General features: G+C 32.4%; 1 protein-coding gene across 1 annotated transcript in view; it reads left to right on the top strand.

Moving 5' to 3' along the window:
* The first annotated feature begins 802 nt into the window (after window positions 1–802).
* The window catches only part of ssh (Protein phosphatase Slingshot), an 83,342-nt gene continuing 61,885 nt past the window's right edge, over window positions 803–22,259 (top strand). Inside the window, exons 1-2 of the mRNA XM_088236479.1 lie at window positions 803–1,429; window positions 16,013–16,196. Of these exons, the coding sequence (XP_088092605.1) occupies window positions 1,269–1,429; window positions 16,013–16,196 (345 nt within the window). The 5' untranslated portion in view covers window positions 803–1,268. The remainder of the gene's footprint in view (window positions 1,430–16,012; window positions 16,197–22,259) is intronic.

The following is a 22,259-nucleotide window of genomic DNA, read 5'->3' as shown; positions in this document are numbered from 1 at the left end:
ATTGTTTATTACACGTGTTTAGACTCTTCAATACGCCGCCATTGGTAAGCACGGTGTAAATATCGAAACATGCGTCGTTTTCCATAATCATATTCATACAAATAATACAACTTCGAACATATTCATAAAAGTACTCATAATATATATACATATATTTTTTAATCTCGTGTTTTACGAAGCTAATTTAACAATTTTAATGTGGGAAGTTATTATTGGCGGCCTCCGTGGTGAAACGGCTAAGACGCTTGACTCACGCGCGGAAGGTTCCGAGTTCGATTCCCGATGAGAACACAAAAATAAAAATGATTTGTGGTGTACTTCACCAGTGTCATTGGTCCTTCTGGGTAATATAAAGGTAGAGGTTTGTTTTCTCATGCTGTACATTGTACACTTGAATTCTTTAAATAATATCAAATTTCCTGTAGAAAACAATTTGTCATGGAATGGCATACACCTGTAGATGGAAAGATCTGCGCTTTCCGAAATTATTTAATAGTGCTCCAAAGTAAATTCTTGTGGTCTCATAACACAGTTTTTTGTTTAATAAATTGATTCATGTTATTCCACAATGTTGATGTCTATTCATCAATAATATAATTGTATCTGTCAACATTAAGTATCAAATCATCGTAAAAATAATCTGCAACCACCAAGCAGTAGCAGTAAGGCATCGGCTTCCTCGGGCTATCGTCCTCGGGTCGCCTCGTCTCGTGTCGCCTGGCGAGCGTCATCAGTCGCCGTCATCGCCCCGGTCGCCCCTCCGGACTCCGGAGACGCGGCGTCCACCGCGCCCGCTCAGTTCGTCCGCTCGCAGCCCGTGGGCCTGTCGGCTGAACTCGCTCGGCGCTGTACCGCTTTACCGCGTACCTACTATTGTGCATCGTGCGGCCGTTCGGCGTTCAGTGCGAGACCCGCGCTCGAGCGCTCGGCATGCGGCAGTGTGCAGCGCGCTGTCACCGTCGCGATTCTACAATCCGGGTATCGCACGCGACTAATTACTTAACCCAGTAAAACTAATAACTTAAGTATTTCCTCGCCCATCACCGGACACGTTACACTCGGTTCCAGTTTGTTTTGTTGAACGCCTCTCGTATTTTGACGTTTCGGTGGTTGACGTTCGAATTTAAAACCAAACGTCACACGCTATTCTAGGCGATGTTCATTTTTCCACGTTCTTTTTTTTAAAACGCGGTTTTGACAGATTTTTACAATATATTTATTTTGTGATGTGTCGATAATACATCGAGTGCAATAATGAAAGTGGAGTGATGGATGTTTTTGTGAATTTAGACGTGCCGTTTTATTGTTACGACGCTGGAGGTTCGCAGACCCAAACCGCGGCTCCAAGTTCGATCCCGAGACAGGGCATGCCGGCCTCCTTGCCTCCGAGAGCCACCATCGCTCGCCACCCGACCCTGTCCAGAGACAGGTAAGACTGCGGCGTAGCTGAAATATTATTCGAGAAATCTAAACTGTAGTTTACTGTGTATTTACTTTAGTTACTTGTGCAAGTTCATACCGAGAACCCTTAGAGAGCTCCTTCACCCTTATTATGTATTATCATCCCCACAGCTCGCTCAGGTATATTCGGGATAGTATTGTCGATCCCCTTGTTGGTATTCTTTATGAGGTACTATTCAAATTGACTCCCCTTTTAGCTGAAAAAAAAGTCTTAAAGAACATATTTCTTCGATCTTTCATCGCCCTTTTTTAATTACCTGGGAATGAAAATTATTTATAAAATAAATGCCGCTTAAATCATTAAAAATCATCTTTAAAAATTATTATTTAAATAATTTAATTTATAGTAATATGGAGATGCCCAATTATATGTGTGTGAAAACTGACAAAGTCTTTTTTTTTGCAATTTTAAGATACTTTCATTTAGTTTTAGTGTTAGATGTTATATTTTACCGAATAAACGACCATGTCCACTTATATCTCAAAGTTTTCTCAAAATGGTATATTGATCAAGTTAGCTCTAAGTTGCTACAGGAAATATTGTCAAAATCAAAACACTTTCATACTAACGTAAAACATAGCTAATTCTTTGTCTATGCAAAGCAAAATAAATTTTAAATGTATTAAATAGCAAAACTATTCGTTTGTGAATATGTAAAAACATAAATATTGATTTGCCAACAAATAATATATATAGGATTTGGCCAGTTTTCCTTGTATGCTTACGATATGTATGTTTATGAATGCATTACAAGTGTCCTGACTCAACGATTTTCTAGCGAGTCGGGATAAGTTCACAGGCATGGTTCGTTCCTGTTTGCGTTAATATGAACTATGTCTTTGTATTTCATAAAAGTATATCCATATTGTGTTATTATTGAGTACAACGAATACAAGATTTCCGAATAATTTACCTTTACACAAATGCAACACAACTGCGGCTTTAAATCATTATTCGTATGTTGGGGAAAAAATCATAATAATCTTTCGGAAAGCTTAAAATCAATAGCAAATATGAAAACATTTTAATCTAAATAAAAAAAAACACACATGAGACCCACCCTATCTTGAACTCCATACCGTGGAAAATTGTGCATATTTTAGAATATAATAACTAATTTAACGAATCTGTTCCATATAGAAAAATAAAATGTAATACATACATATATATACGAGTATACATATAAAAAAAAATATGCAAACGAACTCCCTAACTAAACACGAGTTTTTACTTTATTAGATAGGTAGAACCGTTATAATTAACTATATATGTACAAAATATTTATAACGTTATACTTACTTTGTCAAAAAAAAAACTTAATGAACAAAAAAAAAAATTTAAAACAAAATAAAGTAAATATTCACGTTCTATTTAAATATTTTTTCTCAAATGTTTTCTGATTTATTAAATATTTTCTGTTGAAATTACTTGCGTATTGCACTGTGGTTACTTCCAATACCTCACTGCAGTGGAATACTAAACTTTTTAGGCTTTTTTTATTGTATTTATTTCACAAAAATACTTTTCTTTTTTGGAATTCTATATGCCCTGGTAGGTATACCCGTCGATACCATTTCATATTATTACAATAAATTGTACCCTTTTGAATATTTTCATGAAGTACAGTACCGTTAGTATCCAATACGTCGAGAGATAAGTACTGGTGCCTAGCAGTGCATATCTCCGATAACATTATCGTACTGTTATGCATTCCAGCGTTGTATGGGGCCTAAGGTCGCTTTGTTTATCGTGAACCCAGCGGCAGTGATAACCCTTCGGCAGTGTGACAGATCGACATCGACCACGTGCTTATCTTAGTAGTCTTGTTTACCAATACTCGGACCACGGCGCTTGAGCCAATATCCGTACGATAGTGAAATCGTATTGCAGATTTTTTTACAAAATGAATACGCAAATGGCCGTTGTTTTCGAAAATATTTTTATTCTGTACGCACTCCTCACTTTGTTCGAGGGTTTTCAATACTATATGCATCTCTTTTTCTCAGTCGTGACTTCGAGACACGTTCGCTCTTCTTCGATCCTTTTTTATAAAGCAATCCTGAGTCCGCTTTTTGTATAATTTAAAATTGAGTGCGAAAGGTTCTGGAAATACGCTATACTGCTTACCTTTTAAAATAAACATCTCTGTCTCGGACATTCGTCGAAACGGAGTCATGTTAAAAAGAATACCGAGAGTAAAAGAAGAAGAGTTTAAAACATAAAAATTCAATTATGTTACGCCTCGTTTTCCTCCGAACTTAAAACAAATACAAATAATTTTTTTCTCCTGAATAATCTGTACAGCAATAAAGGTAAGCCTGTTGAGGAGCATAAAACACACTTTTATTGTACACACTTTTAGTCGTGTGCGTATTGCTTATACATACAAACCAAACAAAAGAGAATTAAATATAATGATTTATAAATATGACACACTAAATATTTAGGTACAATCTTCAAAAAAGTATTTTCAAAAAATGGATTTGAATTCAACCTTTTCAAATGAAAATATGTTTTGTGAGGCGTTTCATATATAAAAAAACTATTACGCGTGATCCCTTTATACTTAACATTGATTATTGCAATTCGAAATTATTTACACCGTACAAATACAAATAATAAACAAAAGAAAAGAGAAAAATTGTAAAGTTAAGTATTATCATAGTATTCGATAATGGAGTTATTTAACACACTGCGAAGGCCTTACATTAGGGGTATAGTTTTAAGATTGTAGATGGTCCGCTGCACTGATTATAAAATTACGGAATAATATTTTTGCATTGTAATTTTACATAATTTTAATTTTTAGGTTTAATATTTATTCAAATAATATAATAGAGAAACATCGGAAAGTACATTAGAGAATACATGGAAAAATACATAAAATGATATAAAGACCTTATAACAATTTTAATGGTCATCAACCCATTTAAAAAAAAATTGTTTAAATAAAATTTCACCAATCAACCATCAACACAATTAACCCATAATTTAATGAATAAGTTATTGTTTGGTTAATCAACTCAACCGAATAATTTTAATGATAGTCGATTGTGCGACAGATCCTAAATATTTTGGTCGCCTAAAAACAACGAATGTTTGTAATTTGTCCATTTCAGTTATATCGCGGTGTATTTATAGTTTTATAGGGTAAAATGCTGCCAAATGGCTGTTTATAGTAATGTTTGTTGTCTGTCTCCTGAGTGTGATTTGGCGGCCGCGCTCCTAATGCACACTCCTTGATATCTTGCCAACATTATAATCTGCTGCTGTTGCTGCTGCTGCTGACCACAATCGGTCGAGTCGTTACTGCCTAGTCCCCCCGTATCCCAGGGACGAAACGTGCGTATTTAAGTACTCACGGACCCGTGTCATATGCGATGTTATATTGAAAATGATACTGGAATCAAGATAGAAAAACGACTCATAAACAATATTCAAATTTATTGCAACAGAAGACGAAACCATTTTTAAGAAGACTATGGACATCTAGCCATTAGGGCCTTAATGACCTGTCATTGGCTGGTTTTAGTGACTACTTTACCTTCTATGTTGCAATAAATTTAAACCTTAATAAATACCTAGAGAGTAAAATCCAGCCTTGGCTACAAACAGTGATGTAGTCCTGAATAAAAAAGTACCGGAGCGCACCGCCACCACTAAGGTGAAGTGGGAGGGGGAGGGGGGACACATGTTTTGAATTTTGCCAGTTATCGACAATAAATACGTTTGTTTTTATTTTGAATTGTTTAAAAGACTTAAGTAGAAATATTTTTGAAACGTAATATTTGCTCCTAGCCAGAGCCGGAGCGCCGCTCCGCTCAGATAAAAAGTGCCGGAGCGCCGCTCCGGTGCGCTCCGGCCCGACTACACCACTGGTTACAAACACTTGGTCATATTGAAAATAATATTTAAATAATTCATTATTTAAATAAAAGACGAATGATGCTTAATTTTACATATTTGGAATAACCAGCGCCCCGATTACAATGGGAAGTTGACAGTTATCTTTGACTGTATACAAAGAAAAACCGATATTTGTGTACGAAAATGGGTATGTTTGCATGATTATTTAAAATATCTTCGTCAGTAACCTATAATTGAATGCATATTCTGCTTTTCATACAGAAAACTTAATTTTATTTTGTAGATAAAATTAAAGATAAATGTCAACTTTCCATTGTAATCGGGGCCCTGGGCCGCGATCACAAACGCTATCTTCATCGATGCATATCGAGACGGTAGAAGGTAAAATCGATATTCATGTACAAAAATGTATTTATTTGTATGAAAGTTTAAAATATCTTCGTCGGTTACCTGTAATTGAATATGTTTATAAAAAAAATGTATGCATATTCTATTTTTCATACAGAAAACTTAATTTTACTTTGTAGAAAAAAATTATGATAAATGTCAACTTCCCATTGTAATACGGGCCCTGTTAAATCGCTTTCGCGAGATCTTTTAGGCGGTATATTTATTTTAAAATGGAATCTTATTCAAAATCATTAAGAATAAAGTAAAACGTGAATGAACAGAGAGTTGTATAAATAAATCATTTAGATTTGTGTAATAATTAGTCATTTCATTATTTGTTTGCTAAAAGGCCTTTTTAAAAAGTCTTATTTTTTAGGTTTCAATATTTGTTTATTGCTCCGTTTTCATCTACTACTTGACTATCCCGGTGAACTTAATTATTGTCAATTTGGACGCCTGAAAAGTAAAGTTTTTCCAAAAAATAATTACTCAATAATGGAACTTTCTATAATAGTATTACTTAAATATGTTTATAAAATTTCAGTACGCACAAGTAATGTGTGTTATTATGTGTTGATGTTCGGGTAATTGTCGTAAGCGAAAGCTTTAGATTTTGTTGTAATCACACAATGATTGTGAACTTTACTTTCTGTCTATTAAAAAGCAATAAAAACCGATTTATGTAATACTTCAACTGCCTGTCTACCTTACTCGTATATAGTAGGAAGGTACTCATCCTACGTTATGATTTGCACTCTAAAGTTTTCTCCCGCGCACGTTTAAAAACAATCATTTTATTATATCATTTTATATATCATATATTTATTCTTATGAAGAAAATGTGTTGACGTTATGTTTATCGATGTAATCATTTGATTATCACCATCCCCTTTCCGCAACCGTAAGTACATGCAATAGAAAAGTGCATTGGTACATCGACATACAGCGTATCTTAATATGTTTTGTTACGTGGAGGTAAGATGATCAGTCTGATGCTTTAGGTGCCAGGCCAGGGATTTTTTAATGTAAATAGTTTTATTTATTTATTTATTAGTGTATACACAGCACAAATGCCAATTTATAAACATAATCATAAATACAATTAACATACAGTGTTCTATTACAAAATTATGAAATAATAAATAAACAATATATCTATACATATTACACAGTTGTTTTATAAATATTATATATAATAACTTTAGAATTTTAATACTTAACATACTTAGGTAGAAAAATAATAAAAATAAAGATTACGCGGTATATTCGAAATAGCAAAAATCATTAATCATTGATTTGTTGGTATTGTTGCAATGTATGTTGAATGACAGCCATGTTGGGAATCGAACCCGAGACCTCTTACACGGTGGGCAAACGCGCTGGCCATTTGACCACATCAAATATTTTTTTTTCAAAAAACCGCTATTTAACGATACGCACAAGTATTTTTTAAATTTATATAGAAAATAGGAATCAAAAAAAATATTCTTATCTTTAAAGTTCTTGCTTAGATTTTTATTTTATTTATTTATTTAGGCAAAACAACAATTGTTGTATAAGAATATAAAATATAAAAAAATAGTACATACATCCAGTTAAAGTTTTCACAAATATCATGACAGAATATGTTACACAGTAAAGAGAAAAAAAAATTATATATAAGACAAGAGAAAAAAAGAGCACGTAAAAAGGTTAAGAGGTGAGGAAATAGAGTGAAGGAGAGGGATTTTCAAAATATAGTTGACCGATTAAAAATGTTGATATGATAATAACATGAACACAATTAAAAGAACATAAACTTTGATGAAACTTGAGTTCGCTGACTGTTTGATTACTCCACATTGTTAAATAAATAATCTGTTAATTAGTATGTGTTATTTTTTCGCTAGGGCACTTTCATTTTTTAAATCAAAATTGAGAACGTCACTTACTGTAGATTTAACAGGAATTTGATTTGATTGTAGGTAATAGGTATAGATTTTTCTTGCTGTAAATTACGCTCGAAAACTTCATATTTCTGCAAACAAGAATGTATGTGGAATATCTCGTAAAATCTAAATAGGAAATTATTAGAAAGTCGTCAATATGTCAGCTCAGTATGTTGTATGTGTGACCTGTGACCATCGATAGTAGGTTAATACTGCAGAATTTCTCCTATAATCATTTATTACCTTCTTCCTCTAAACTCCAAACCCTCATCCGCACCTAATTGTACTAAATAAATTGCAGTAAACTTATGTTGATGACCCGAAGGTGAGGTGATCATGATCAGTCCTACGATTCAAGTATCAGCCCAGAGTAGCAAATAAACAAATATTTAATTTAGTCAAAATTGGGAATCGAACTTGAAATATTATACACGGTAGCCCAATACGCTTAGCACTTCACCGCGAGGGCAGAAGATTTCTCACATGTTTAAACCTTGAAATTGTTTTCACTATTTTTATTTGAACAAATGATCGCTTACAAATTAGGAATCGCAAGACATAAGCGCTTAGTAGCAGCAAGGCGTGTTGTAATTTTACTCCTTTTCACTATTCATATTATTATTATTTTGTAATACACTAAATTTATTTGTCAATTTTTAAAATGTGTAAATGGGGGCTAAATTTCTAACTGTCTATGCGCTCTGTAGCTGCAAGACGTCCTGTAATCTAGCTCCTATCTAATATAATTTTTGATTGATCTTAATTGAAAACGAGGAACTAGAATCCCAACCGTCCATGCGCTCTGTAGCTGCAAGACGTACTGGGATATTTATTAATTGTACAGCGCCCTTGAGGTGATTTTCACAAAAATGGCGCTTTATAAATTATCCAACTATATATATATAACTAAACTATGCCGATATAAAACTTTTTCTTCATCTCTCGAGTCTTTCGAAACGCCGATTTAATGCAGATTTAATTTGCACCTTTAAAATACTTCATGGTTTATTTGATGTCCCTACTATTCTCCAACAAATACCTCAATGTTCTTTCGTAGACTCGGAAATAATGAAATTCTCTTCCTCGGGCATCTCAAGACTAATTATGGTTTCCAGGCAACCCTATCCGGAATAATCAGACTCATCATCATCATTCCCTTTCCGCGCCTAATGGTGCATAGGGCAAGTGTGAAAACACCCTTTTAAGTAAATATTTCATATCAACCATGTCGGGAATCGAACTCGAGACCTCTTGCATGGTAGGCGAACATGCTGATCATTACATCACTAGGCCGACAATCAGACTTGTTAGCGTAAATCAGGATCCGAATTATTTTGGTTGTAAATTAAGTAACTACCGATCAATCGAAAAATTAAATATTATATTAAATAAATTCCTTACACCTTCAAGCAACCTGGGCCCCGATTACAATGGGAAGTTAACAGAGTTATCTTTGACTGTCTATAAAGAAAAAGTGATATTTATGTACGAAAATTAGTACATTTGCATGAACATTTAAAGTATCTTTGTATATCTATAATTGAACATGTTTGGAAGAAAACAATGTATGCATATTCTGTTTTTCATGCAGAAAGCTTAATTTTACTTTGTAGATAAAATTGAAGATAAATGTCAACTTCCCATTGTAATCGGGGGCCTGGTTCCTATAATGTTTGTCCATTATAATTATTTGCTTTTTCTTTTCTTGTTTCTAGATTTATGTTACTGAATAGTTGTATTTTTTTGTTATAACATAATTGTTAAAAGTGGACTCTGTCCTTGAAATATGTTAAATTGTAAATCCGTAATTTAAAAATAATTATCAAATATAACTTACCAAACACTCGTTATTTAAATGTTTTCACAAGGTTTTGTAATCGATTTTGCAATTTACAACCATATTTTTGTAACACCGTTTTTAAATGAGATTAATCGCGCTTTCTTCACTGGGTTTCATTGTGATACGTTGTCCTGATTTATTTCTCGGACCTACCTATCGTGTTCTATTCCGCACTGTATTATGTGGTACATAGGTAACAGAGGTAGCGTTAATAGTCGTGTAATGGTTGTTTTATGCGTTTAACGTAATCTATAATGTTGTCATTATGTCTAGTCACGTAAAAATAAGCTTATTACTCTTTAACTACAGCGTAAAAGCATATATTGGTGTTACTTGGTCAACAGTCGTGACCCGTTATAATGTAAAATACGGCGTAACAAAGGTTTTTTTAAAAGCTTTTTTACTGACAAAAAGCATAAATTTCATTTCTTTCAATAAAAATGCTATCATCTCTTTGTAAAATTTGGTAAGGTATCCAAAATAAAACACTTTTGTTGTATTTAATTCTCATTTTTTAAATACATGTGACGCGTTTCGTCTTGTGAGGACATTACCAAATTGACTGAAATATTCACAAAGTATCCTTATATACTAAAAAGAAATGCTGTTTAATGATATAGGTGTAAAATAGTGGTAATAGTTTATAGGGGTATTTAACACGCTTTGGGGATTTTTATGCAGACCGAGAAAAGTAATGTAATTAAAAATCTATTAGGGTATACTGAGTGCATTTTATTAGGTACATTATGGGTAGAATAAGAAAGCCCTTCCATCATTTAAAATATTTTTAGGGGTATAGCTTTAAGGTAATTATTATCATTCGATTTTAATATTAATTTAAAGTACGAAAATTTATTTTGAAAAACAGTTGAAACTATACGTTAGTGTTTTATTAAATTATGAATTAAATAAAGTTAATATTTATATTATATAACTTTCATGTATTATGAATGGGACAATGTTACATATAGATGTATATGCATACAATAATGTAGTGCCATATTGGTTTAATTATAAAACTAAAATTTATGTTCAATGTCAGCTATGGTAAAAATACATTGAGATTTTCATTGTCATTGATTTGCATCTATTTGCGTTTTTGAATATGTTTTATAAAAAATGTAATAAAATACACGTATCAAAATATTTATTTCTATGAAAAAGGCTATCAACGTTTTTAAAATTATTAATTATCACCCATCTTTCCGAACCCAATGGATCATAGGGTACTTTATTGGTAAACCGAACGCATCGTTGTTTGATTACATTTGGGTAAGGTGATCTTGCGTTTCAGGTACCATTTCAGGATTTTATTTATTTACTTCTTTATTTAACACGGTAAACATGAACAGAAAATATAAAAGGAAAAATAATGAAACTCACTTCGCGAAACCGGCTTGTTAGCAGGTTTCTTATTTTTCCGTCACAAAGAAAAAAATTAAATAAATTTAAAAAGAAACATTATTAAGAACTAAAAGCATACGTATTTTTCACACAATATATATTTCAATGAAATATTGCAGAACCAAAAACCTTTGAAATGAATATTTCACGTTCACCGCCCCAGGAATCGAACCCAGGGCCTCATGAATGGTAGGCGAACACGTCAACCCCTGCACAATGAAGCAGACATAACTCCACTTGATTTTCTTAGTAGGATTTTTTCCTGAGAACCGCCATCGAGTCGAAAGCACTCGTCCCGGGTTCTGGTTCTGTTTCACACACAGGACTGTGTTATTAATCCGCCTAGACACAGAAAAAACACGTGTACCTGTAACTTCATTTATTTTCTTTAATGGTAATTTTAAATTTAAATTTATTTGTTTAATACGTCTATGTACATTAAAAAAAAATATTCAAGGCATACATAACACAAAAAAATAGCAATACTTTTTGAATGTGAAAAAATGGTTTCATAAAAATACCCACTAATAAGAGTGAAAGGAATCTACCCTCTGAATTTTATTTCAGTTACATGAAAGATGACGATATCCGAATAGGTACGGTTGAGTAAAGACATTGCTCTTCCTACTGGCATTAATGGCGTACTGGGACAATCTCAGAGTAATAATTCTCTAGAGAAGCCCTTAAGATCTATTGCATAGAACAAAAAGTTCCAAATTTTTGGTTTGGTTTTAGTTTGGTTTTTAGTTTAACGACTAGCGTGCAATATACGGTTTCGGTTGGCGCTTGTAATTCCCAACACAAGTACAAACGGCCTGTATCGCTGTAATCTGTAGCTAACTTCGTGTTTAACCTAGCTGGACCGAAGGGGGATATTCGAATCCCCCATAGACAGATTTTAATTCGATAACTCGAGTATTATTCAAGCTCTTGGCTTGGCCCTATATTTTTTGCAATCGTGAAAATAACAGAATGAAGCATTTTCCTGTTTTTGTTTTTAAATTTTCAAATCGTTTGATATTGAAACAAAAAATATACGTAAATAATACAAGGGTTGATTTCACTTTATGTACATTAGCATTCTGCAAACTAACAACAATGAATAAAATACACGAATGAGTAAAATATGCGTACGTGAAAACATGAATAAATTATTGCATAATAATAAACATTTCCAACGTTTTATTCTCGTGACGCCATACACAAGTAGGCGCTGGGGTCGTTTGGTCCCCCCGTTCGGATTATGTGTAATTTTTGGATGCTTAGTGAGGAAAAGGTTAATAATCATAGAATGATTTTTCTCCGCATAGGTGACTCTATTAGATATTAGGCCACAATAATACGTACAAATTATATCAAGTACCTACTTATACAATATTTGTTTTAAAATATGTTTAGCCAAGCTATTTTTTGTTGGATATTTGTACGCATCGTAGGTACTGTTAATAATTTAAAAAAATACAATCAATTAATGCATTGAATAAAAAAATGTAGGTAATATTTTTCGGATTGCCTTTTATGGTGCGCGATGTGTTTGATTAGCCACTGTAGTTAAAAATAATCCACCTATAAACGAGCGTAGGTACTGTGAAAATGTTCAGCGCTACTAAAAGAACTCGAATCAGCTGCCTGACCGCGCGTAAGCAAATATTTTTATGATTAGTTCGATGGTTATTTGATTTGCCGCGCTTTTTGCTCGGCTCCTTCGATTTGACGTCCGAATCTAAAAAGCGTCCGGACCTTTCAGGCGCCGCGCCGCGACGACCCGCGCGACGTTGAAAATTGGGAAATACTGAAATCATGCTCGCTATTGTTTGATGTTTCTTGTAATATTTATTTTTATTTTATTTAGAAACAATGACACAGGACTGGACATATTTATGATTGTTCACTGAGCGCATTTTTTTTACAAACAATAATTTAATAGAAAGAAGTATAAAGTACAAAAGCTACATAAACTAAACTCTTTTGTTAAAAACATCTAGATTTTGCGACGTATTTACATTCTTATTAGTACTCATGTACATTTGAAATTTATTGCAATAGAAACGGAAAACATTTTTGAGAAGAAAAAGTCTAGGCTTTTACAGGCCTTATGACCTACCATCGGGTGATTTAAGTGGCCACTTTACGCACTGTGTATCATTCAACATTATGTCTATGTTTAAACATTCACATTTCCTCAACTCTTCCATCTGTTGACTTTTGTGAAGTAAAAGAGCTGAAACTGAGTGAGATTCATCTGTCTGAATTATTTTACCTACTGACTAGGTAACGAAGCGTACGTGAAATTTGATTAAATCTCTCAGGCTTTCGCCGTCTTTTCCGACACTTTTTTCTGATTCTTCAGTTTTTATTTTTATTTCAGAGCTTTCTTTAGCTTCTGGTTTTAGCGACCTTGCGTGTTCTCCGTAGTTTATTGTAACGCGTAGACAGACAACATTCTTTCAGTGCTCGGGATTCTCATAAAGCCACGAGAAGCTTTTATCCTTTATGTGTTTCTTTTTGAATGACAGGAATAGCAGCCAACTTTCGCTGACCTTTTTTCAACATGTTTTCTCCTTCCATTGACTGTGGGTTTACTGCATATAATGCCCGGAAAACTCTTATCTTATCAATTTTAAAACTATAATCTTACCTGCCATAGGTAGATGATGTTATTGTGTGGATTATTTTTCGCGGAGCTGCTGCCACTGCTTTTTATAACTTTAATGTCGGAGCTTAACATAGCTCATTCGTAAAATACCAACGTTGTTTTCAATAGAATAATGTTGTCGGCTTTTTTTTATATTTGTGTTTTTTTATCATTTTTAAAATTTTATTTATTCATTACTTTTGTAATCTGATTGAGCGCATTATTTTAAACACTTTTTTATTCTCTGTGTCTTTTGCGATTAGGAAATTTCTTTATAACGTTTTATTTATCAATCTAAGATTAACATATTACAACAGAAATGGAGAACATTTCAAAGGAAATAATATGGAAAAGTCGTGGGCATTCTGTAAAAAAGCATTAAGTCAAATTTACTAGCTCAGAGATATTCGAGTTTAAAATTTTGTTAGTCATTCAAAAATAATTTTATAACTCAACGTAGAAAAGCCAATTAAAAGAAAAGCTACATTGATCTATCTCTACTACATCAAAAGAAAGTTTTCAAAAAAATAACGTTTCGTTTATAATATTTTTACACTTAATGTATGAAAAAACGGGTATGTCTCGAAACCGGTAGACATAGAAAAGTCGGTAAGTGGTTATATACAAATATTTAATAACATTTAGTAAAAAATATTTGCCTTTCTAAAAAAGGAATTCTATAAGGTAACTTCTTATTTTTTAGTAGACATATAAATAACAATTAATTTATATATTTTTTATTTATCAATATATATATATATATTTGGATAATTTATATAGCGCCGTTTTTGTGAAAATCACCTCAAGGGCGCTGAAATCAAGTCAATTATAAACCGCTATCTAATCATGCCGCGTTGCTAGAAATGATTTAGCGCGACACAGAGTACGCCTAACCTAGACATCGAAGTTTCTGGTAGATGTGCTCTGAGAAGATGAGTTTAGCGCTTGAACCAAAATAACTTCTCACATGCTCTTCACCTCCATGTCTATCTACTCTACTCTCTACACTCTACACTCTACACTACACTCTACACGAGTCACATTAACACTGTATCTTCATTCTATGCCACATTTAAACAACGCTAGATATTAATCGCTTCAAAATTAGACACAAATGTATAAATATAATGTGTGAGTAACTAAGTACTGAACTGTTCCATATCGCAGTGAAAAAATAATAAAACAAATAATATTATAATTATAACATTTTATTTTGTTTAGTCAGTTTATTTTTGTATTGATATAAAGATAATTCTAACGTCAAGATAATTCTTATGAATTTACGTGTATTTTTTAATGCAAAGTTGAGATTTGTAACGTTTGTATATAAATAGTCAATAATACTTAGGTTTTTTTTAACGTCTACGTAAAACAAACTAATTTGAACATTTTTTTCATAATTTTTATGAATATATTTTTTCGGTGAAATAAGGAACTTCAGCCCTACGGGAAATCGGATACAAAAATTTTTTTCTTACGCGCGGTTAAAATTACAGCATTAAATTATACCGCAAAGTTTCAGGAAACTGTATGAAATTAATATTAAAAAAATATTTCAATAAAAACGAACTGCGACGTCACTAATTCATACAAATCAACCAATGATAATACAGTTGTGGAATATTTCCGGTTTACTTACCGTCAACGGACCAATCGGCAGAACTGATCGAGAAGAAGCGGAAGACAAACTAACTTCAGAAATACAAAACATGAAAAAATCATATCGTTGATAATACGATAGGTACATAAAAATTAAAATAATAAATTCCTTGGTTTAATAGTTTAATTACAAACAATAAAAACCACTGAATTTTCTTATAGTTGTCTATTCGACATGACAACACAGAAAAACGTTATCAGTATTTGATAAGCGGTAGAAATATTTTTAACTCATTGGAAATTACTTTACTAATAATTATAATGCTTTATACATTTATTTCGTTAGTGCCTTTTTCGATATGATGATTTTGACTAAATATAACAAGAAAACGAGATTATATTCAGTTTGTGTATCAATACTGTGCCCAATAATAGAAAATAATATAATTAAATGTTTCGTCAAATTATATGACGATAATTTGGATTACGAAAAACATGAGGAAACTCTTGTTCACTACAGTGCGTTTGAATGTTTAATAACCCTATGTTAATGTGTTAGTGTAAATTATTTTACTTGAAAATGTTTTGTCACGAACCAATTAATTAACATAGGTTACAATTTGAACGCACTGTCTTCATATTTCGTATATTTTGAGAATTACACCAAAACCTATGTTTACACGGGAGATACGTTTCACGCAGTACAGTGTAAAAAAAGTTTACCATAAAATTAACAATGGTGGAAGGGTTTCCAATAAAAAATCATTTTTTTAAATCATGTTTTGTACCCTGTAATAAGAGGTTCCAGTGTTTTGATATTGTGGTGAATCGATGTCTTTATGTACAAAAAACATAACAAGCCATTATATATATTTCTTTTTTTTTAGCCTTAGCGAGTGTTACTTCGCCAGCAAAGGCGCCGCGTTGGTACTGTCCAGCGGGGCGGCGGGGGGCGCACGGGGGCAGCGCCGCCCCCCGCCGCTCCCCGCCGCCCCCGCCGCCACCAGCGACATCCACTCGCACCTGCAGTCCATGTTCTACCTGCTGCGGCCGGAGGAGACACTCAAAATGGTAACATTATATTGTATTATTATAATTACAGGTGTGCTAATAAGTACCCGCTGTGTGTGACCTTATGTTTTATTATATCTTCCTTTCATTATACTCCATATTATAAGATTGGGCCGTAAAAAAGCTTCAGTAAAAAACCTGTATCCTTAATATTTTTGCTAACTTACGTTTACAATAGAGATTAGCGTTTCGGATATTTAAAATAAGTAGCAGTAACAGTTACTGTTTCAACAAATCGACTGTTTCAGAATTGAATCTGATTATAAATAACAGTTTAGAGCAGGATGGCCAAAAAAATCTAGCGCAAGAAACTGCTGGAACATTTTTACAATATTAATTAAGCTGTATTATTAGGGGTTTTACCGGACTTCTCTCAAAACTGTTATAACTGTTTTTTTTTTTAAGAAACAGTTTCACATGACGTGCCTCTTTTTTCATTGCCACGGTTTTGCTCGCGCACTTTCTAACTGTTATTTAAAAAAATAGTTTAATTTAATATCTTGTCTAGTTTTTGTTTACAGTAACAGTTTAAAAACAAGTTCCGTTATTTACACAGAATAACTGTTAAAAATAGTTTTTTTTTGCGAAACTGTTTTAGCTGTTTCGGATCTGTGTTTTCCTCTCAAAAATTTAATGTTTTAACTGTGAATACCTCTAAGAAGAAACTCTAGTTTACATGTTTATTTATGAGGGGTGGTCCAGAAAGTCACGAAAGGAAGGAATGGGAGTGGTGGGAGGGTAATTGATAGATGGCAGTATGTTTCTCTTTCAGTATTATTTTTTTATTTCTTTGGAATAAGGTATATACAATATTAAACAATAAAAATAATGTACCGTCACTGGGGTAACCCGTGCCGAGGACACCTAACGACTAACAACATACTTTTTTTTTAAAGCACAATGTATTCTTCAGATCTTTCCATTCATTCATTTATATCAAAAATTAGTTTTTTGTTCCTGTCTTGAAAATAGACTGAAATTGCTAATCTGACTTCTTCATCACTTATATTTTCTTTCCTCAAAGATTTTATTTTTAATTTGGGATTAACCTTCGTAGGTGTGTGTTTGCAATCTTTTTCTTGAATGTTGAATTTGAGTTACGAAGATGTATTTAGGTACTTACAAATAATTTCTTAGTTTTTTTAAAGAAAACCAACAAATACAAAACCTATAAAAGCTTGTCAAATGTTGGGCTTCATTTTACTTTATACAACACTTTTGTACGCAGTAACTTGGAGTTTGCATCCGTTGTGTGGAGCCCACAATACATAACAAACATAGAAAGGATTGAAAATGTTCAACGAAATTTTTTTAAATACCTAGATTATAAAAACAATAAAACGCTTTGCACTTACAGCCAATCTGCTAAACAAAATTGATTTTATACCCTTGAAAATAGACGCACTATATCTGGATTATGCTATTTATATAAATTATTAAATAATAAAGTATACTTTTTACCGATTCTCCAAAATTAATCTTAATGTCCCCTTTCGCGTGACAAGAAATAAGTATTTATTCCATCTGCCAGTCTGTAGCAGTAATTATGCACAACACTCTTTCCTCTAACTATAGCTCTAGCTCTAACTATAATGCTTTTATTTTCATCTATTGATATATTTAGCACGCCCCTTAATTTATTTAACAGTAAATTAAGACTGATTGTTTCTGGCTGCGATACGATCCCACTTTCTATTAAATGATGCTCACACTGACACACACCTGAACACTTACTCCCACATACACACAAACACACAACACACCTATACACTTACTCTCATACAAATACACTTAAACACACCCTTTTGTCGTACCACAATTCAATATGTATGATTTTTATTTAGAAACTTCGCTGGTCTGTCCTAAAATCGTATCTTTTTTATGTTCTTATATCATTGTCGACTATTTGTTTCTGTAAAATAAATAAATAAATGTTAAACAAACAAACGAAAATATTTCTATTTAAATTTATTGCAATAGAGAGGAAAAACATTTTTGAGAAGGGAATATGGAAGTTTAGGCATTTACAGGGCTTATGACCTGTTATTGGCTGGTTTAAGTGGCCATTTTACAGACTGTGTAACATTCACCATTCTGCCCATGTTTTAACATCCACATTTCCTCAACTCTTCCATCTCTTGACTTTTATATTCTCTTCTCAAAAATGTTTGTTGCAATAAATTTTTATATGAATAACTCCCTAGGTAGAAAATCCAGCCAGTCTGCAAGTATTTGGACATACTCAAACATTGTTGAAAATATTTCTCTTTGCTGCGTTTTTTTTATATGACGCTAATTTTACCACTTAGAAAAAATAATGTATTTCATTGAATTTTCCACAACAGAAATGAACGTTTTTGCTCTACTACTTGTGTATGTGTGTCAGCTGTTTCGCCTTCATAAATCACAAGTTTGAAATCGATTTAAAAAAAAAAACAAAAGACACGTAATTAAACCCATAAATACAAAATTAGGGCGTTAGCATTTGTTGTATTAATTTATAAAAAATATAGTTTTACAAGTTTGTGTACGTATTCATCCATTTAACAATTTAATACTCTTTTTGCATTTTCGTAACAAAAGTCAGGAGGTATGAAACTAAAGTTTTTGAAGGTCTTTGATCCGAAATTTGATTTTTTAATATTTATAAATTGTATATTTAATGTGACCTAGTATCAAATGTTTTAGCTCGACCTATTTGATCATGTTTAAAATAGAAATTTCAAGATCATTGCCCGTCATCAATTTTGTCGACCCGGCTCGGTTTCGAGCGCGTTATTTTAAATAGGAACATCCATCCTATTCATTTTTCTCCTTTTATTTCCAATTGATTGTTCGAGCGAGTGTTATTTTTTCCTATGACTTCATCCGAGTAATCGAATAGCATTTGTTACCCGACCAACTTATTGCTCACCGATCACCAATTACACCACTCGACTGGAAATATGGCTCGACGTATGATAGATGGACCTTTCAATTCACGCGAAGCACGACATAAACCGTTCATACATGTACGTTGTATGATATATCGGTGAACTGTCTTGTATTGTTATGCCAAATATGCAGTTTTTTATGTTTTTTTAAAGATCGACAACTATAGAATGATGGAAATATTGGCGGCCTCCGTGGGCAGTGGTTAAGACGCGTGACTCCCGCACCGAAGATTACCCGGATCCATTCCTGGTGAAAACACAAAAATTGAATGTGTTTTTTCTCGAGCCTAGGTGTTCTGTGATGTAATTTGGATTTCTGGCCGTTGTGAAAAAAAAAAAATTACAAAATGTACAATTACGTTGTTCTTTTATGACATACTGCAATACTGATAAAAATATATGAAATGGATTTAGAATAATTAATTTGAAATGGATTTATAATAATTCTTTGTAACAATATGGTATTATAGGATGGGGTGGTGCATATGCCAATGTATTAAACCCTCTTAAAATAGTACAAAGATGAATTATTAAAGTAATTTTAAAGAAACCATCAACATTCAATATGGAAAGTCTATATAAAATATTTAAGGTTCATACAGTAGACACTCTTTATAAAATAAATTCTATTATACAAATGTATAAAAAAGAAAAAATAAAAGAATTTGAAATGAATATATATACTCAGATACCAAAATAATATTGAAATTCCTAAATTCCACACAAGTCATGGTCAAAATAGCTTTGTCTTCCAAGGTGTAAAAAATTATAATAATCTTCCTAATGAACTAAAAACTATTAAAAATAATATATCAATAAATAAATTTAAAGTTAATCTAAAGAAATTTTTTGAACTCGTGTTTAAACAACATTAAATTTTAATTAGTACGAATGTATTATCGTTTGATGTTTTTTCTTTATATATCCTATGTTTTTCTTTTTTTTTTATGTACTCGTATTTAAAATTATATAAACTCTTATAAATAAACAACTAAAACAGTGTAAGTCACTCTCCAAGCACAAGAGTTAGTCTCTTTTTTTGGTGAGTTAAAGTGATAACATTTACTAGATGTGTATAAGTAGATATGTTTAGAATTTTACAAAAACATGTAGGGGAAGGGTGTACAAAATGAAATAGATTTTTTTGTAAAATGAAAAAAAAAAATTGGTAACATATTTAGTAAAAAATCTCTTTGGTTTAAAATGTACACTATTTTTTAACATGTTAGCACTGTTGTTGAAGGAAAAAATACAAATCTATCAAATAAAAATACAAAAATAAAAACATACCGCAAAAATCCGTTTTGCCCCACCGGGTGTACAAAATGACATACGATATACTTGGATGGGATGATTATTCAACACTTTTTAAAAACAGAATTGATAAGTTTTTTTTATGAATATTAAAGAATTAAAATATTAAGTGCACACTTCACAAACAAAAATCTTAATTTTTTTATTTAAACCAGCACATTCTGCATGAGCCCAGTTTCCACATTTCATGCATTTTAACCATGTTTCACCTGGCTTTGATCTCGTATATAACTCATTACAATAAATGCACGAGCAGTCATCTTCATTGTCTGTAAGTAGAAAGTCTTCAGTGTCTGAATCAATAATCATTTTTTTTTACATATACCTTGTTTACACTTTTCCAGGATATGTTTTTTAGAACCTTTAGCTTCAGCCTTTGATACTTTTGGAGTTGTATGCAAATGTCATGTTTTACGCACATAATAGCGAAGCATTATTATTCTTCTAAAAAAAAAAAGAATTAAGTGGGGAAAAATGACATAGTCTGTCATTTTACCCTACCCGTACATATGTCGTTTTGCCCCACTACGTGAGTTTTTAAAACATTAAAAAATATCATATTGCACTTTGTAAATTTTAACGAAATTATAGTTTTTCATGAAGATTAACAAAACACAACATATCCTTTCAGTTTGTGTTGTAGAATAATACAAATAAAATAATGATAATACCTTTGGTGTCCGCGCAACAAAAATATTGTTTTATTTCACAAAGTAACCCGCAACACGTCCTCCTCGGGCGGTCGCCATAAGCGTCCTAAATATTGGCGAGTATTTATGTGTCGTACCAGTTCTCATTCTTGTGCAGATTCAAACATGACCAAGAGTTTGGTTTCTGAGATATGAGTACTATGTCATTTTTCCCGCCTATGTTATTTTGTACACCCTTCCCCTACTTTTTTAATGAAATTTATGAATAAAAAAATATAAAAAATAAAAAAACTGTATTTTTGAAATCAATATGGATATTGTGGAGAAATGTTTTCTTATATAACTTTAAAAAAGAATTTATTTTTTTAAATGTCTCCTGAAAAACGCGACAATTGATAATTGTGACGTCGAGATTCGTAACGATGTTCTAAAAAAATTCAAATAGTTTGGAACAAAGTTAAAAAAAAAAAAAAATCTTGACGTATTAGGGGCGTGGCCAATGAAATGACCGTTTTTGCGGAAATTCAAAATTACAAATTTAAAAATATTTTTTATGCTACACATAAGAAGTATTTTTTTTTGTTTTTGTCTACAGTATTTCATAAACTTATTGGTTTAAAATGTAAAAAATTGTTATATTTCCCTATTGTTGTTTTGAACATTGGGTGATAAGTGATAAGGATAGATTGGTTTTTAAAGTGCCAGTATTACAATGTATCTGTAGTCATCGTCGTTCCCTTGCCTGAACTGATGGTGCATAGTTCACAAATCGAAGCGTTTCTCAATATTTTTTTACACATAGGCAAAAGAACGTTTTAACATAACGCTTCAGCTTACTCCGTCACTTGGGACTATGAATATTAGTTTAAAATAAAAAATCCACGTAAACCTCGCTTACAATAGCTCTAGCCCTCGAGCGTGTTAGCTGAACGCGCTAACTACTACAACACAGATATGGAAATATTGTAATGTTCGTAAATTGATTTTAATGAATAACCGAGGATATGTAATGTTCAATTGACGTTATATGCATGACGTTTATTGGTTTCTTATATATCTTCATCACTCTGGTCACCCGCGGGTCACCCCTCGTATTGAGATTCGATACCGAATTAATGACGTTCTATCGCCGTCTGCTATGATTGATTTCTGTTTGGTCGACCACA

Source organism: Micrasema longulum, unplaced genomic scaffold (genome assembly GCF_059751315.1).
Source record: "Micrasema longulum isolate JH-2025_06_02 unplaced genomic scaffold, ASM5975131v1 h1tg001561l, whole genome shotgun sequence".
Lineage (NCBI taxonomy): Eukaryota > Metazoa > Arthropoda > Insecta > Trichoptera > Brachycentridae > Micrasema > Micrasema longulum.
Note: the sequence above shows the minus strand (reverse complement) of the source record. Positions and strands in the feature narration are given on the sequence as shown.